This window comes from Gambusia affinis, linkage group LG24 (assembly GCF_019740435.1).
Source record: "Gambusia affinis linkage group LG24, SWU_Gaff_1.0, whole genome shotgun sequence".
Lineage (NCBI taxonomy): Eukaryota > Metazoa > Chordata > Actinopteri > Cyprinodontiformes > Poeciliidae > Gambusia > Gambusia affinis.
The window spans coordinates 693,231-710,776 of record NC_057891.1 but is presented as its reverse complement, the minus strand read 5'-3'; the positions used below and the strand labels follow the sequence as shown (position 1 = coordinate 710,776).

Sequence of the window (17,546 nt, the reverse complement as noted above, 5' to 3'; positions counted from 1 at the left end):
TAAGTTTTTTCTTTTCTTTGGTTTCTTCTTTACTTCCTAATCTCTGAGGGAAGTGAAGTTACGTGTTGTCCTGTTGTCCTGCTCCACCTGGTTCCGTTTCGTCTGGTGATGTCGACGCCCAACGTCATGTAATGATGCTTCCCTGAAAACCAGTAATGATAGAAAACACCAACTGGGAGCAGCAGAGGAAGTGGACAGGTTGAAACTCCACTTGGTTTCCATGGTGAGGGTTTGATGGAGTAAATCCTATCAAGGCCCAGCGACCAGTGGTCGGGTCAGGACCAAACTGGAGAACAACTGGTCCATCTCTGTCTGGACGTCTGGAGAACAGCGCCCCCCGCTGGCAGTTGGTGACCTTCAGACTTGAACATGCTGCTCATCTCATAGGTTGATCTGCTAGCAGCAGCTGCTGCGTTATGCTTCTTTATGCTACGTTTTGCTACGTTTTGCTGTGTTATGCTACGTTTTGCTACGTTTTGTTGTGTTTTGCTACGTTTTGCTGCTTTATGCTACGTTTTGCTGCGTTATTCTACGTTTTGCTGCGTTTTGCTACGTTTTGCTGCTTTATGCTACATTTTGCTGCGTTATGCTACGTTTTGCTGCGTTTTGCTGCTTTATGCTACGTTTTGCTGCGTTATGCTACGTTTTGCTGCTTTATGCTACGTTTTGCTGCTTTATGCTACGTTTTGCTGCGTTATGCTACGTTTTGCTGCGTTATGCTACGTTTTGCTGCTTTATGCTACGTTTTGCTGCGTTATGCTACGTTTTGCTGCGTTTTGCTACGTTTTGCTGCGTTATGCTATGTTTTGCTACGTTTTGCTGCGTTATGCTACGTTTTGCTGCGTTTTGCTACGTTTTGCTGCTTTATGCTACGTTTTGCTGCGTTATGCTACGTTTTGCTGCTTTATGCTACGTTTTGCTGCGTTATGCTACGTTTTGCTACGTTATGCTACATTTTGCTGCTTTATGCTACGTTTTGCTACGTTTTGCTGCGTTATGCTACGTTTTGCTGCGTTATGCTACGTTTTGCTGCTTTATGCTACGTTTTGCTGCGTTATGCTACGTTTTGCTGCGTTATGCTACGTTTTGCTGCGTTTTGCTACGTTTTGCTGCGTTATGCTACGTTTTGCTGCGTTTTGCTACGTTTTGCTGCTTTATGCTACGTTTTGCTGCGTTATGCTACGTTTTGCTGCTTTATGCTACGTTTTGCTACGTTTTGCTGCGTTATGCTACGTTTTGCTGCGTTATGCTACGTTTTGCTGTGTTATGCTACGTTTTGCTACGTTTTGTTGCGTTTTGCTACGTTTTGCTGCTTTATGCTACGTTTTGCTGCGTTATTCTACGTTTTGCTGCGTTTTGCTACGTTTTGCTGCTTTATGCTACGTTTTGCTGCGTTATGCTGCGTTTTGCTGCGTTATGCTGCTTTATGCTACGTTTTGCTGCGTTATGCTACGTTTTGCTGCGTTATGCTACGTTTTGCTGCTTTATGCTACGTTTTGCTGCGTTATGCTACGTTTTGCTGCTTTATGCTACGTTTTGCTGCGTTATGCTACGTTTTGCTGCGTTATGCTACGTTTTGCTGCTTTATGCTACGTTTTGCTGCGTTATGCTACGTTTTGCTGCGTTTTGCTACGTTTTGCTGCGTTATGCTATGTTTTGCGTTTTGCTCGTTTTGCTGCTTTATGCTATTGTTTTGCTGCGTTATGCTACGTTTTTCTGCTTTATGCTACGTTTTGCTGCGTTATACTTTCGTTTTGCTACGTTATGCATTTTGCTGCTTTATACGTTTTGCGTTTTTGCTACGTTTTGCTGCGTTATACCGTTTTGCTGCTGCTACTGCCACGTTTTGCTGCTTTATACTCGTTTTGCTGCTTTTTGCTTCGTTTTGCTGCTTTTTGCTACGTTTTGCTGCGTTATGCTACGTTTTGCTTCGTTTTGCTGCTTTATGCTACGTTTTGCTGCGTTATGCTCGCTTTACGTTTTTGCTCGCTTTATACTCGTTTTGCCACGCTTCATGCTACGTTTTGCTGCGTTATGCTACGTTTTGCTGCTTTATGCTACGTTTTGCTGCGTTATGCTACGTTTTGCTGTGTTATGCTACGTTTTGCAACGTTTTGTTGCGTTATGCTACGTTTTGCTGCTTTATGCTACGTTTTGCTGCGTTATGCTACGTTTTGCTGCGTTATGCTACGTTTTGCTGCGTTATGCTACGTTTTGCTGCGTTATGCTACGTTTTGCTGCTTTATGCTACGTTTTGCTGCGTTATGCTACGTTTTGCTGCTTTATGCTACGTTTTGCTGCTTTATGCTACGTTTTGCTACGTTTTGCTGCGTTATGCTACGTTTTGCTGTGTTATGCTACGTTTTGCAACGTTTTGTTGCGTTATGCTACGTTTTGCTGCTTTATGCTACGTTTTGCTGCGTTATGCTGCTTTATGCTACGTTTTGCTGCGTTATGCTGCGTTTTGCTGCGTTATGCTACGTTTTGCTGCGTTATGCTACGTTTTGCTGCGTTTTGCTACGTTTTGCTGCGTTATGCTACGTTTTGCTGCGTTATGCTACGTTTTGCTGCGTTATGCTGCGTTTTGCTGCTTTATGCTACGTTTTGCTACGTTTTGCTGCTTTATGCTACGTTTTGCTGCGTTATGCTACGTTTTGCTGCGTTTTGCTACGTTTTGCTGCTTTATGCTACGTTTTGCTGCGTTATGCTACGTTATGCTACGTTTTGCTGCGTTATGCTGCGTTTTGCTGCGTTATGCTGCTTTATGCTACGTTTTGCTGCGTTATGCTGCGTTTTGCTGCGTTATGCTACGTTTTGCTGCTTTATGCTACGTTTTGCTGCGTTATGCTACGTTTTGCTGCGTTATGCTACGTTTTGCTGCTTTATGCTACGTTTTGCTGCGTTATGCTGCGTTTTGCTGCGTTATGCTACGTTTTGCTGCGTTATGCTACGTTTTGCTGCGTTATGCTACGTTTTGCTGCTTTATGCTACGTTTTGCTGCTTTATGCTACGTTTTGCTGCGTTATGCTACGTTTTGCTGCGTTATGCTACGTTTTGCTGCTTTATGCTACGTTTTGCTGCGTTATGCTACGTTTTGCTGCGTTTTGCTACGTTTTGCTGCTTTATGCTACGTTTTGCTGCGTTATGCTACGTTTTGCTGCGTTATGCTACGTTTTGCTACGTTTTGCTGCGTTATGCTACGTTTTGCTGCTTTATGCTACGTTTTGCTGCTTTATGCTACGTTTTGCTACGTTTTGCTGCGTTATGCTACGTTTTGCTGTGTTATGCTACGTTTTGCAACGTTTTGTTGCGTTATGCTACGTTTTGCTGCTTTATGCTACGTTTTGCTGCGTTATGCTGCTTTATACTACGTTTTGCTGCGTTATGCTGCGTTTTGCTACGTTTTGCTGCGTTATGCTACGTTTTGCTACGTTTTGCTGCGTTATGCTACGTTTTGCTGCTTTATGCTACGTTTTGCTGCATTTTGCTGCGTTATGCTACGTTTTGCTGCGTTTTGCTACGTTTTGCTGCTTTATGCTACGTTTTGCTGCGTTATGCTACGTTATGCTACGTTTTGCTGCGTTATGCTACGTTTTGCTGCGTTATGCTACGTTTTGCTGCGTTATGCTACGTTTTGCTGCGTTATGCTACGTTTTGCTGCGTTATGCTGCGTTTTGCTGCGTTATGCTACGTTTTGCTACGTTTTGCTGCTTTATGCTACGTTTTGCTACGTTATGCTGCGTTATGCTACGTTTTGCTACGTTTTGCTGCTTTATGCTACGTTTTGCTGCGTTATGCTACGTTTTGCTACGTTTTGCTGCGTTATGCTACGTTTTGCTGCTTTATGCTACGTTTTGCTGCGTTATGCTACGTTTTGCTGCTTTATGGTACGTTTTGCTGCGTTATGCTACGTTTTGCTGCGTTATGCTACGTTTTGCTGCGTTTTGCTACGTTTTGCTGCTTTATGCTACGTTTTGCTGCGTTATGCTACGTTTTGCTGCGTTATGCTACGTTTTGCTGCTTTATGCTACGTTTTGCTACGTTTTGCTGCGTTATGCTACGTTTTGCTGCTTTATGCTACGTTTTGCTGCTTTATGCTACGTTTTGCTGTGTTATGCTACGTTTTGCTGCGTTTTGCTGCGTTGCTCTTCCACTGCTCAATGTTCCTGAAGAGGTGGTGATGGGAGTTTTCCTCTCAGCTAACAGATAAATTTCCACGTTTCTCTACAGAACTGTTTGATTTCTGACTCCTGTCTTCTGCAGGTGGATCAGCTCCTCCTCAGAGCCCCGCCCACATGGATGACGCTGGCAGGAGTTCATCCGGTAATCTGTGAGTTGTCGGTTTGAGTCCTGGCTCCGTCCGTCTCCATCTTCTCCCACCTTGGCTGCCCAGCGGTCCTGGCAGACGCCCAGGGCAGCTATGGCTGCCATCCAGTAGCTCTCCACCACCTCTACAGGTCGAAGGTTCCCTGTGACCCAGTTCTTGACGGGTCCATGTTCTCATATCAGTGGTGGGAAGCAGAAAATCCAGGAGTCTGGAAACCTCAGAGCTGCTGGTTCTGATCCGAGCCGCTTCCCGTTTCCCTCCACAAACCGTCAGAAGGTGTCGACTCGTTCCGGTCCAATCAGAACCAGAGCAGAGCAGAGATAAAGCTGCAGGTTCTGGATCGGTGCAGCGTAAAGCGCTGTGGAGTCGTCTGGACTCGGTAAGCCTCATAAAGGCCGTGTGCCGTCTACCTGGACGTTGTCCAGACACCTGAAGCATGGCCGCTCCTCTGCAGCTGATCCTAACATCTGGAGCCAAGAGGCTCAGATCCAGGATGAGCTGATCTATGAAAGCAGAATCCAGGTGTGTGTTGACAGAGTGGACAGACATCCACTGACTCAAAGCAGCAGCTGCTCGTCCAGCTGGGAACAGTTCAAGGTCATCTGAAGTTGGATGTTCAGCATGAAGGAGTGAGAATGTTGGTTCCTTCAGCAGGAACAGGAACCAGGGAAGTTTCAGGAGGAAACTCTGGTCATGGGCAGCTGACGGTCAGAGACTGACAGCAGTTCTCTTCAGGACGACTTCCTGTTACTCCTGAGGTCAAAGCGTCAAACTGTCCCTGCACACTGCTGGCAGACAGAAGGCCCAGTCCTGAAACTCCAGCAGCTTTGGGTCCAAAAGTCGTCCTTAGGTTTCTGCTGGTGCATCCAGGACCGATGCCTGGAGGTGGAATAAACTTTGACCCGGAAAGAAACTTGGAGTTAAACCCAGCAGTGGACTGGAGTCACAATCCGCTGAGCAGAGCAATAAAACACGGTATTGTTCTCACCTGAGCTACAGCAGTGAGGTTAGCTCCACTTCAGAGGCCTAATGGGTCACTTGTGTCCTTCACAGACACTTGAAGAGACGTTGCTGCTGGGTTAGTCTGAACGAGACGTTGACTGACCTTCAACCCCCCCAGGTTCAGGTAAGTGAAGCAGCAATAAAAACACTGATGTGTAGCTGATGCTGCAGTAACAGCAACATGATGTTCATCCTAAAGACCACCGACCCGTTTAATCCACCTGGGTTCAGTTCTGATGGCTGCAGGAGAGTCACGCAGCATCAGCACCATCACAGAAACATGCAGCACCAAGAAGCTGCTTGTTAAGATCAGTGAACCTCTGATCTGGATCCAAATGTGAAGGATTAGAGCAGCGAGTTCATATTGAATACAGAGAACCGACAGCAAAACCATCAGATCCATCCAGATACATGCTGACCTTTCCTCTAGAACCCGACCGGTTCTCTGGAGAACCAGGACCGACCCACCCTGCTCTAGAACCCGCTCCACTGTTTCCTCTTCAGGTGCATTTGTAACTGGAGATGGATGTTCTAGAACCTGAACCTGTTCTGGTTCTGGGATTAACTGATGGCTGCAGAAATACTTGAATGTGTTGATCAGCTGATCAGAGTCCAGACTGGATGTTCTGGATCAATCAGATTTAATCCTAATTATCCAGATGGAACGTCTTGGAGATCATCAACATCTGGAGTCTGGAAAGAAAAGCTTTCAGTCAGAAAGAGAAACAGGATTTATTGTAGAGATAATTCTCTGAACGGAGGATGGACCTGATCCATCAGAACCTTTTCTGACTTGGTGAAACCGTTTGACCTCAATCCACATTGAACCTTGAAACTAACCTGGACAGATTGTGGACCAGAGATGAGCTGAAGGTCACCAGATGTGACCTTCATGGATTCAACACTTTATTTACCAACAGAAACTCAAATTCTAAACGTTTGTTACTCTGGTCATTTTTAATGGTTCCTCCTTTACTGGACTGTAACTTTTTACAACAATCAACACAGCGATGTGACTATCAAACAGCTGTATGTGTGTGTGTGTGTGTGTCTGTGTGTGTGTGTGTGTGTGTCTCTCTGTGTGTGTGTGTGTGTGTGTGTGTGTGTGTCTGTGTGTGTGTGTCTGTGTGTGTGTGTGTCTGTGTGTGTGTGTGTCTGTGTGTGTGTGTGTGTCTGTGTGTGTGTGTGTCTGTGTGTGTGTCTCTGTGTGTGTGTGTGTCTCTGTGTGTGTGTGTGTGTGTGTGTGTCTGTGTGTGTGTGTCTCTGTGTGTGTGTGCGCGTGTGTGTGTGTGTGTGTGTCTCTCTGTCTGTGTGTGTGTGTGTGTGGTTGACCTTTCAGTGAGGACACTGACCCTGGAGTCCAAACATGACAGCAGCTTTTTAACACTTCCTGTCCTGAAAACACAGGATGAGCAGTTTGCTGTAAAACATCCAGAGTTGAACTTTGACCTTTGCAGGGGGTGGAGGACAGTAAAGAGGTTTGTATTTGTTTCTGGTTGATAGAAAACAGTCACTGAATGGATCTTCTAGTCTCTAGTCAAAGTCTAGAGCCATAATTGATCAGCTCAGAGCCTTATCATGGATCAATGGCTGCATTGGCACCAATAATCAATCACACTTTGAGTCAGAAGCTTATAATGTAAAGATAACCTTCACTTTGGCATGGAACTCAACAAAAGTACAAATTTAGTCAAGAAATATGTAAAACCTTTTCCTGCATCATAAACACATCTTGTTCATTTATCAAGCTTCTTAATAAAAATATTTTATTTGCACCTTCACAACTTTTCTTCAGTCTTTTTATTCCCATTAGATCAGTGGGGCCCCTGAGGGCCCCTGAGGGCCGCCGTCCTGCTGCTAGGAAGAAGCTTCTCAGCAGCTCAATGTTCTGCTAACGAGCCATCGTTGGATCCTAAACCAGGGAGAGACTAAAACAGGCAGGATGCCGGCCCTCAGGGGCCATCAGGGGCCCTCAGGGGCCACTGTGGACACCCTGCTTTAGATGAGTGGAGCCAACTGTTCAACAGGAAGTAGTTCTTTAAAGAAATCCTCTAACAGGAAGTTGATCAAGCTGAGATCGACATGAGATATTCAGGGTGTTGTCTCTGCCAGGCTGTAGAATAGACCAGAGTGCATTGTGGGTAAATCAACACATTTTCTTGATCCCAGTTCAGTGATGCAGCATGGAGGAACAGAAAATGTCTGAGGTTTTGTTTCTGTCAGGGTCCTGTCAGCGTCGCTCATGTAGAGGTGGAGCTGTTGGACCTCACTGGTCGGGACGAAGGAAACATCAGAACCTGAGCCAGGATTACTTCCACTGTCTATTGAAAAACACAACCACCTCAACATGAAGCTCTTACTGAGAATATGTGGACAGAAAAGAACAAAAACGCTGATCTGTTATAGAAATGTTGCTTCAAAAGCTGCAGGAATTGAACTTGTGTTGCTGGGATTTTCTGGTGTCTCTCAATAACTAGGGTTGGGGTAACTTCTGTTTTTCCTCAGCAGATCATTTGTCAGCCCTGTTACTGTTTACTGGTTGGATGCTCAGCGTTAACTGGGAGGAACTTTGGTCTCCAGCTCATCAATTCTTTGTTTCAAAGTTAAAGACGTTCCTGATAAACTTGTCCACAGATTCACTAAACTACGTTCGTTATGTTTCATGTAACCAGAGCCTCACCAGAGACATGCTGCTAATTAACTTGGGCTGTAAATGCTGAAGTGAGTAACTCTTGTCCTTCTCCATAGAAACCACCAGATTTAGTGAACAGAAGACCTTCACTCTGCAGCCAACAGATCCAGGGTCAGGCTAACCAGCAGAACCAGCATTAGAGCGACCCACCAGGTTCTGTCTCTATTCTGACTCCAGAACTCACCACCAGAGCAGCACAAGTAAAAAATGTGATCATTTTATTCACAGAAATAAGTCAATATATCTATTCATTAGAAGTTTTTACTGTTTGATTAGCAGTTCTCGCTGCCCTCTGGTGGTGAGTTATAGGAACTACAGATTTTCTTCATATTAATTGTTCAACCAGAAGTATTGTTGACCTTTCTTTGTTCTAGTTTTCACTTTAATCAAGTCAGATAAAATCAGTTGTTGGCAAATAAGAGTCACTGCCGGATTTTATTTTAAGTCTATCAGGTTTATATAATTCACATTCTAAATATTAATATTATTATGGTCTGTCTAATGGACTGAAAGCTGTTTAATTCTGAAGCTATTTTATCTGCAGCTGATAAAACATCTAAATTTCCTCAGTAAATTACACACTCATGTTTCCTGATTAAATAATTAAGTTAAAATATATTAATTGTTTTACTTTGAAAGAATCCAAAGGAAGTACTATTCACATATCAGTTCTTAAGCTTTACTCTGGTTGTATTTACATACTGAGTCCACTAGGGGGCAGAAGGCTACGTTAGCAGTTAGCTAGTTTCCCGCTCCTCGTCGGCTAATGAAGCCCTTGTTTCTCTCTTCGTGTTTCTGCTGTTTTATTTCTTAAATCTTCTTTTTGCTTTAACATGAAGTCAATGTTTTATCTGTCAGTAGTGACGGTCAAATGAAGCCTCATGAAGCTTCCGGTCCGTTGTTTTGCCCAAAGGTTCATAACTCGATTCATTCATTTCTCTCTAGTGTCATCTGCTGTTGAAACTGTGACAGCCTGTCACTCAGACAGACATATTTAAAAACAATTAGTAAATGCAATATTGTCACAAAGTTTTTGTCAAACTCACGTTTAGTGACAGGAGAGTCAATTAAATCCTATTTAACTAATGTTTTTTAGTTATTAAAATAATTTGTAGTTAATCGTGGTATATGTTTACTGTCAGTGGCTGTTTTCTTTTGTCACCGACTGATTTAACAATTGAAATTTGTTTTAATGTACTCAGAGTGCAGCTTGTTGGTCAGACAGTTTTCTTTGAGTTTTGATTTGCATCATGAAAATGTAAATTCTTCAAAAATTATTTTTCTTGGATTTCTATTGGCTCTCTGATCTGATTCCTTATATTTTTACAAATCAGCCAGGATTTTACTTTTCCAACAGCTTTAAGTCTGTTTCTGCTGTGTAAGACTGATATATTTTTGCAGAACAAAGAAATAGAGGAAATTTTAAGAAGGTGAGAATTTTAGAGGTGAAAGTTTTAATTATTATTATTTAAGAATCTTGTGAATCATCATCTCCAGTTTTCCCTGATGTCAGATTATTTTTCTTTACTGGCTCCTTTTCAATCAGGTTTATTTGTGTAGCACATTTCAGCAACAATACAGTGTCAAAATGTTTTACATAATAAAAACACATAAATATAAAGTCACAAAATATGCCACAATCAACCATTGAGAAAACTGGTAACAAACATTACATTTTGACGAGTGCCTTCATCAAAATCATTAAAACACATGAACTATAAAAGGCTCCTTTTATTTCGGCCACTTATGAAGACAAATACTGATGCGATCAAGCAGCGACTCATCACGCTTTTATTTTGAAAACCGACACGCAAAATGAAGCAGTCACGTGACCCATGCAATGCGAGGCCTCGTTTGTTGCCAGTCACGTGGTTTTCAACAAGACGACACAAGCCTCGAAGCCTGGCTTCAGATAGACCATCACTATCAGTGTGAACTACAAGCAGGAGCTAACCCTAACCCTCAGTCTGCGGGCTGTTAACCCTGTTAATCCTGTTAATCCTGTTAATCCTGTTTTCTGACGATGGATGAATAGATAGTAACTTATGGTTCCTGAGCAGATATAGAATATTAGAACAAAGTTTGTGATAATTTAGTAATTATTTATTGATAAATACTTTTGTTCTCTTTAATGTTAGTTGATCATCGGGTCTGATCTGATCTGATAATCAAGTTTCAACACCGCGACCTACAGAAGCGTCATTGTTTGGTTTTCCCGGTGTCCGCCTGCAGGGGGCGCCACACTAAACTCTGTAAAGCGAAGCATCAGCCGATGGATCAGGCAAACGAGAAACAGGCAGCACCATGGACGGCTGCCGGGCGGCTGCAGCCGGAGCTCTCCGCCTCGCAGCGCTCTCCACCCGGACCCAAAGGCTGCTGCGGCCCGGAACCAGAACCGGAGCCCCGGTCTGGACTCGGAGGAGCCTGAACGAACCGGCGGCCGCTGAGCCGCGGAGGCTGAAGAGCGCCGCGGAGCTTCCGGGACCCAGTTGGTTCACCACTCTGTACTGGCTGTTCATCAGGGGCTACGGAACCAGAGGACACCTGCTGCAGGTAACACACACACACACACACTGCTGCAGGTAACACACACACACACACACACTGCTGCAGGTAACACACACACACACACCCTGCTGCAGGTAACACACACACACACACACCCTGCTGCAGGTAACACACACACACACCCTGCTGCAGGTAACACACACACACACACTGCTGCAGGTAACACACACACACACACACCCTGCTGCAGGTAACACACACACACACACACACCCTGCTGCAGGTAACACACACACACACACACCCTGCTGCAGGTAACACACACACACACACACCCTGCTGCAGGTAACACACACACACACACACACACCTTGCTGCAGGTAACACACACACACACCCTGCTGCAGGTAACACACACACACACACACCCTGCTGCAGGTAACACACACACATACACACACACCCTGCTGCAGGTAACACACACACACACACACACACCCTGCTGCAGGTAACACACACACACACACACCCTGCTGCAGGTAACACACACACACTGCTGCAGGTAACACACACACACACACACCCTGCTGCAGGTAACACACACACACCCTGCTGCAGGTAACACACACACACACACACCCTGCTGCAGGTAACACACACACACACACACCCTGCTGCAGGTAACACACACACACCCTGCTGCAGGTAAGACACACACACCCTGCTGCAGGTAACACACACACACTGCTGCAGGTAACACACACACACACACCCTGCTGCAGGTAACACACACACACACACACACCCTGCTGCAGGTAACACACACACACACCCTGCTGCAGGTAACACACACACACACACACCCTGCTGCAGGTAACACACACACACACACACCCTGCTGCAGGTAACACACACACACACACCCTGCTGCAGGTAACACACACACACACACACCCTGCTGCAGGTAACACACACACACACCCAGCTGCAGGTAACACACACACACACACACACACACACACCCTGCTGCAGGTAACACACACACACACTGCTGCAGGTAACACACACACACAGACACCCTGCTGCAGGTAACACACACACACACACACACACCCTGCTGCAGGTAACACACACACACACACACACACACAGACACCCTGCTGCAGGTAACACACACACACACACACACACCCTGCTGCAGGTAACACACACACACACACACACACACACACACACTGCTGCAGGTAACACACACACACACACACCCTGCTGCAGGTAATACACACACACACACACACACCCTGCTGCAGGTAACACACACACACACACACCCTGCTGTAGGAAATGTTACGCCCCTTGTGAGTAAAAACTCTGTAGGGGAATAATGAAAACACGGACACAATGTTCCTACTTTCGTCTCCAGTGTTGTAATGGTAATATTTCAAAACAGTTTCAGACATTACACTGTCACATATTGAGTCAACATTACACACATTCCTGTTATGCCAACACGGTAAAACAAACCGAACACACAAGACGCAGCTAACCAGGAGGTTAAGGTGAATATAGTAGCTCTTAGACTATAGTTATCACAGTCACCACAACGCTCCCTGTTCATTAAAAGAATGTAATCGATAGCTTTAAAGTTACACCTTATGAATACGAACTTTACCTGTAGGGGAATAATGAAAACACGGACACAATGTTACTACTTTCATCTCCAGTGTTGTAATGGAGGAGCAGAACCGTTACATTAACGTTCCCCTACATTCGATCAGACAAAACCAACCGAAACCCGAACAAACTGTCATAACTGAAAATCTAAAAGGTTGAACTTTTCAAGAATTATAAACTAACATAGCCGGAAAAGTAACATTAAAGAAAATACATTGTTTTTAGACTTCATTAAACTTAGGCTACCCTTTAGCATATCTGTCTGTAGCACCGAACTTGAAAGACCAAAACAATCGATCGCAGTATGTGTTCAATAGAGTATGTGTTACTGTGTTACAGTGTGTGTTACAGTGTGTGTGTTACAGTGTGTGTGTTACAGTGTGTGTGTTACAGTGTGTGTTACTGTGTTACAGTGTGTGTGTTCCACCACCCTAACTCCTCGGTTTCCTCCAGTGCCTCCAGAAGCAGCGGTACGGCCCCATCTGGCGGTCCCAGTTCGGTCCGTTCCAGCTGGTGAACGTGGCGTGTCCGCGGCTCATCGCCCAGGTGATCCGGCAGGAGGGCCAGTACCCGGTCCGGGTCGAGCTGCCGCACTGGAAGGAGTACCGGGACCTGAGGGGCCAGGCGTACGGCCTGCATGTGGAGTGAGTCCAGAGTCTGTCTGCTGCAAGGGATTCAGAACCGGATCAGAACCGGATCCAGGCCTGTAGCAGCTCCCCAGTTCTTGAATTAATCAACCCGTCATGACGGGTGAATTTTTTCTTTTTATTTTCCTTTATGTAGGTGATTCAGATCCAATGTGATGATCACGGTCACCGTGGAAACTAAAACATATACAAATATTAGAATACAAACATAAACTTATAATACAAACAACAAAACAAAACGTACATCACTGGAGAACAACAAGTGTTGATTCCTTCATGTCAAACAATTTGACAGTTCAAGTCCTTCAATGATTGGACCAGCTTCATAAGACCCGCCCTCATTAACTACGGCAGCCTGTGAGGTACATACAAAAAAAAAACATTACAAAGTGTAAATATAAAACAACAACAACGCCAATCAAAACAAACAACCTGCAATAAATTTTAATGTAAAAAATTCACTTTGAATAATTTATAATAAATAGTTTACAAAATATAATTATTTAGACAATTAATTTTAAATAGTTCACTATCCTTTACAGGGCCTCAGATTATAATCTAAATGTATTATCATAGAAATGTCCGTCTTTAGGTTCCTGATCAAATCTGTCTCTTCATAAATGTTTCCAGTCTGATCGGGTCTCCCTGTGGTTCTGCAGCTCTGGGCCGGAGTGGCACCGGATCCGCAGCGTCCTGAACCCCAAGATGCTGCGACCCAGTGAGGTGTCGTCCTTCGCCCCAGTGGTCCAGACCGTGGTGGACGACCTGCTGGTCCGGCTGGAGCTGCTGCGCCGCCGCAGCCCCGACGGCGCCACCGTGCCCGACCTGGCCGCCGAGCTGTACAAGTTCGGCTTTGAAGGTGGGCGGGGCTCCAGGCGGAGGGCGGGGCTCCAGGCGGAGGGCGGGGCTCCAGGCGGAGGGCGGGGCTCCAGGCGGAGGGCGGGGCTTCAGGCTGTGTCCCTCCAGGTCCTGCAGGTTTTAGATGAGTCTCAGCTACAAAACCCTGGAATGAAACGGTTTAATTTCCTCCTCCTGGTGTGGGTCGGTTCTCCAGAACCTTAATGACCTCATTATTCTGGTCAGGTGCAACGCAGCGCCCCTCCAGGTCTGGAGTTTGACTCCCGGCTCCACAGCTGACGTTCTGTCGCCTGCAGGTATTTCTGCCGTCCTGTTCGAGACGCGCCTCGGCTGCCTGCGGGAGGAAATCCCTGCCGACACGCTGCGCTTCATCGCCGCCGTCAACGACATGCTGACGCTGTCCGACCAGGTGGTGCTGCTGCCGCGCTGGAGCCGCAGGCTCCTCCCCTTCTGGGGACGCTTCGTCCAGGCCTGGGACGACCTCTACGGCGTAGGTAGGTCTCCGGCCCGACTTCCTGAAACCCTGAACTGGTCCCAGTAAACAGTTCCAGTATCAGGTCTCTGCTCTGCAGCTCAGAAGCTGGTGGACAGGCGCATGGCGGAGCTGGCGGCGCAGCCTGGCGGCGGCGGCGGCGAGGGAATGTTCCTGACGTACCTGCTGTCGTCTGACAGGCTGAGCAGAGGCGAGGTTTACATCAGCGTGACGGAGCTGATGCTGGGCGGCGTGGACACGGTGAGGAGCGCCGCTCGCCACCAGGACGCCTGGTCTGCTGTCGGGGTGACGCCATGTTGAAGAGGGAAACACTAAACTCAGATTAGACCAGATTAACCTCCAGAGTTTAGTTTGTTTTCTGGTGAAAATGTTTTTCTCCCTCCTTCATCCCAGTTCGATGGTTTCTAATAATTGTGATGAATTATCTGAGCTAACTGTTAGCAAACATTCCCACAGTTTTACATCAACGTTCAAATCGTTTCAGATTCACTGGATTTATTGACACTCTTTAAAAACAATAAAACTAATATTTCTAATAATAATTCTGTTTTATTCAACATCTTCAGTTGTCATTTATTGAGACCAAACTAACTGATTACTGACCTGCTAGATGCTAACGCTACACAAAGGTCAAAGGTCATGTTTCTTCAAACCTTTTCTGGTTCCTCTGCTGCCGACAGGAAGTTCCTAAAACCTGATTGGATGTAATAACGATCACTTCCTGTTTGAGCTGAAGATCTTTAAAGTTATTTGTTTTCCTGAAGTTGGTTCTCAGATCAACAGACCTGCCCCGACTCGCCGTGGCGCCGCTCGGTTCTGGATCGGGTCGGGCCGCAGGATGAGTCACAGCTGAAGCATTCAGACCCAAACGGGTTCGGACCTGAACAGAACCGAGTCCGTTCCTCTCAGGCAGAGATCAGAATCACTTAAATATTTCCTGTTTGACCTTTGAACCTTCGTTGGTTCAGCTGCAGCTTTAGGAAACGTTTTGCAGCGTCGACGTTTTTCTGCTCAGAGAATCTGAGGAACCGGATTATTAATTATTAATTATTAATTATCATTAATAACTTCTTGTTCCTTCAGATTTTCTCTCCAGATTAACAAACTGAACCTGATCTGATTCTGCCTAAATGTTTATATTATGTATAAAATCTAAATCAAAAGTGATTTTTCCATAAACTCAGATGAATCGCTCCTGATTTAATCCTAATCTGGGTTCTGATCAAACATTGAATCTCTGAACATTTCCTCCTCCAGACGTCCAACACTCTGTCCTGGGCTCTGTACCACCTGGCCCGGGACCGACCCGCCCAGAGCCGCCTGCAGGCCGAGGTGGACGCCGTCTGCCCCGACCGCCAGCCGCCCACCACGCAGCACCTGGCCAGGATGCCCTACCTGAGGGCCGTCGTCAAGGAGACGCTGCGGTGAGACGCCCCGCCCACAACAGGGAGCAGGAAGTGATGAAAATATGGAAACTATCATCAGAATATCATCAGAATATTCCAGAATATTCCAGATTATTCCAGATTATCGTCTCAAATCAAAGTTTTTCTCAAACTTTTGTAAATCAGATGAAATGTGACACTAAATGTTTTTAAGAAAAAAATATCCTCAGACGGCCGGGCTGTGATGCTGTGGGGGATTTGGAGGCCTTGAGTCCTCAATGCGGAGGTCGAGGGTTCGATTCCCGGGCCCGGCCGACGTTTGCTGCATGTTTCCCTCTCTCTCCCTTTCCTGTCAGCCTGCTTTGGAATAACTAGAGACACAAAAAGACGCCTGGAGGGGCAAAAACTGTCCTCAGACTTTTAGGTTTGTCTTTTTCGGACCCGTTTAGTTTCACAGAACCTCATCAGACCCAACGGGTCAAAACAGAACTGGTTCTGATCAGAAGGGCCTAGTCAAAGCCCACTGTAAATTCTCCATGTTCTGACTGTCAAGTTTCTATGAGTTGAAATAAAAACAGAGAAACAGAAAAACTAAAAAAAATTAAAATCAGGAGATAAAAGATGAACCAGAATTTAAATAAATTGAAATAAATTGAAATCATTTCTCATTCTTCATTCTAGCCTCTGACTCTCCACTGAAATTAAGTTTTAAACAGTTTTTCTCTCAAACAGTCTTGCTTCGTCTGACTGCTGAGCGTTTCCATGGCGACGGCCATGAGGGCGCCACCACCGTGTTCGTCATGTTTCAGTCTGAGCTTCATGCAGCGTTTTACAACAGAGACAGGAAGGTCCTGATCTGTGTGTGTGTGTGTGTGTGTGTGTGTGTGTGTGTGTGTGTGTGTGTGTGTGTGTGTGTGTGTGTTGCAGCTTGTATCCGGTGGTGCCTGGAAACGGACGGCTGGTGTCGGAGAACGAGGTGGTGGTGGACGAGTTCTGGTTCCCTAAGAAGGTAGAAGGAAGAGCTGCAGCGTCCGTCCGTCTGTCCGTCCGTCTGTCCGTCCGTCCGTCCTCACCGTCTCTCTGTCCCCTGCAGACTCTGTTCCACCTGTGTCACTACGCTGCGTCCCACGATGAGGCGGAGTTCGCGGCGCCTGAGGAGTTCCTGCCGCAGCGCTGGCTGCAGCAGGAATCTCCCAGCAGCCATAGCGACAGAGCCACGCCCGGTTTCTACCGCCATCATCCTTACAGCTTCATCCCGTTTGGCGTCGGCGTGAGAGGCTGTGTGGGCAAGAGGCTGGCAGAGATGGAGATGCACCTGGCTCTGTCCAGGGTGAGGAGAGAGAGACCAGTGTGTGTTTGATTTATGTAATTTTCCTGACTGTGTGTGTGTGTGTTTCCTGTGTGTGTTTCCTGTGTGTGTTTCCTGTGTGTGTTTCCTGTGTCCTCTAGCTGATGCAGCACTACGACGTTCATCCTGAAGTGGGCTCTCCTCTCGTTGAGCCTAAGACCAGAACCCTCCTGATTCCATCCAGACCCATCAACCTGCGCTTCCTCCCCCGAGCCTGAAGGTGGCAGCACTCACTCTCTTCCTGCTTTCTGAAAGTGTTTACAGCGTCTTCATGTTCTGCAGTCAGTCTCATCAGGAAGTAGAAAATCACTCAACAGATTCATCAAGTTGATGTTCAGGAAGATAAAAACATTAAATTAGTTTTTGGTTCAGTTTATAATACTTTAGCAGGGCGTGTTAGTCGTTATAGCGCCCCCTGAAGGTCAACTATCACCAGATTCACCTGCTGGAGGTCATTACAGCACAGATTTTAAATAAAGTTATACAAATTAATAAATGACAGGATTGCAAAGATTTATGACTCGGCAGCATTTCTCATCAGTTTGGGGTTTTTCTGCTAATAGATTGTTTTTATTTTTATTAATGTTTTTATCTTTATTAATGTTTTTATCT

The 17,546-nt window shown here is 45.9% G+C and overlaps 1 protein-coding gene across 2 annotated transcripts; it reads left to right on the top strand.

Moving 5' to 3' along the window:
* The first annotated feature begins 179 nt into the window (after positions 1 to 179).
* Positions 180 to 17,422, top strand: LOC122826962 (sterol 26-hydroxylase, mitochondrial-like). 2 transcript variants are annotated; one of them, XM_044109384.1, is made up of 12 exons: positions 180 to 387; positions 4,264 to 5,302; positions 5,381 to 5,453; positions 8,078 to 8,174; positions 10,254 to 10,574; positions 12,657 to 12,847; positions 13,510 to 13,709; positions 14,005 to 14,202; positions 14,281 to 14,441; positions 15,459 to 15,625; positions 16,514 to 16,916; positions 17,036 to 17,422. In XM_044109384.1, exons 5-12 carry the CDS (start codon positions 10,326 to 10,328, stop codon positions 17,150 to 17,152), a joined length of 1,686 nt encoding a protein of 561 aa, XP_043965319.1. In that variant the 5' UTR covers positions 180 to 387; positions 4,264 to 5,302; positions 5,381 to 5,453; positions 8,078 to 8,174; positions 10,254 to 10,325; the 3' UTR covers positions 17,153 to 17,422. The 2 variants fall into 2 exon arrangements, with proteins under 2 accessions (XP_043965319.1, XP_043965320.1); XM_044109385.1 differs by lacking the exons at positions 180 to 387; positions 4,264 to 5,302; positions 5,381 to 5,453; positions 8,078 to 8,174 and having other exon boundaries at positions 9,931 to 10,574; positions 16,514 to 16,595; positions 16,680 to 16,916.
* The last annotated feature ends 124 nt before the right edge of the window (positions 17,423 to 17,546 follow it).

Coding starts and splice junctions, on each gene's coding strand:
- LOC122826962 (XM_044109384.1), top strand. CDS start 10,326: ATGGACGGCTGCCGGGCGGCTGCAGCCGGAGCTCTCCGCCTCGCAGCG. Junction 13,710..14,004: donor GTACAAGTTCGGCTTTGAAG/GTGGGCGGGGCT, acceptor TGTCGCCTGCAG/GTATTTCTGCCGTCCTGTTC. Junction 14,203..14,280: donor GGACGACCTCTACGGCGTAG/GTAGGTCTCCGG, acceptor TCTGCTCTGCAG/CTCAGAAGCTGGTGGACAGG.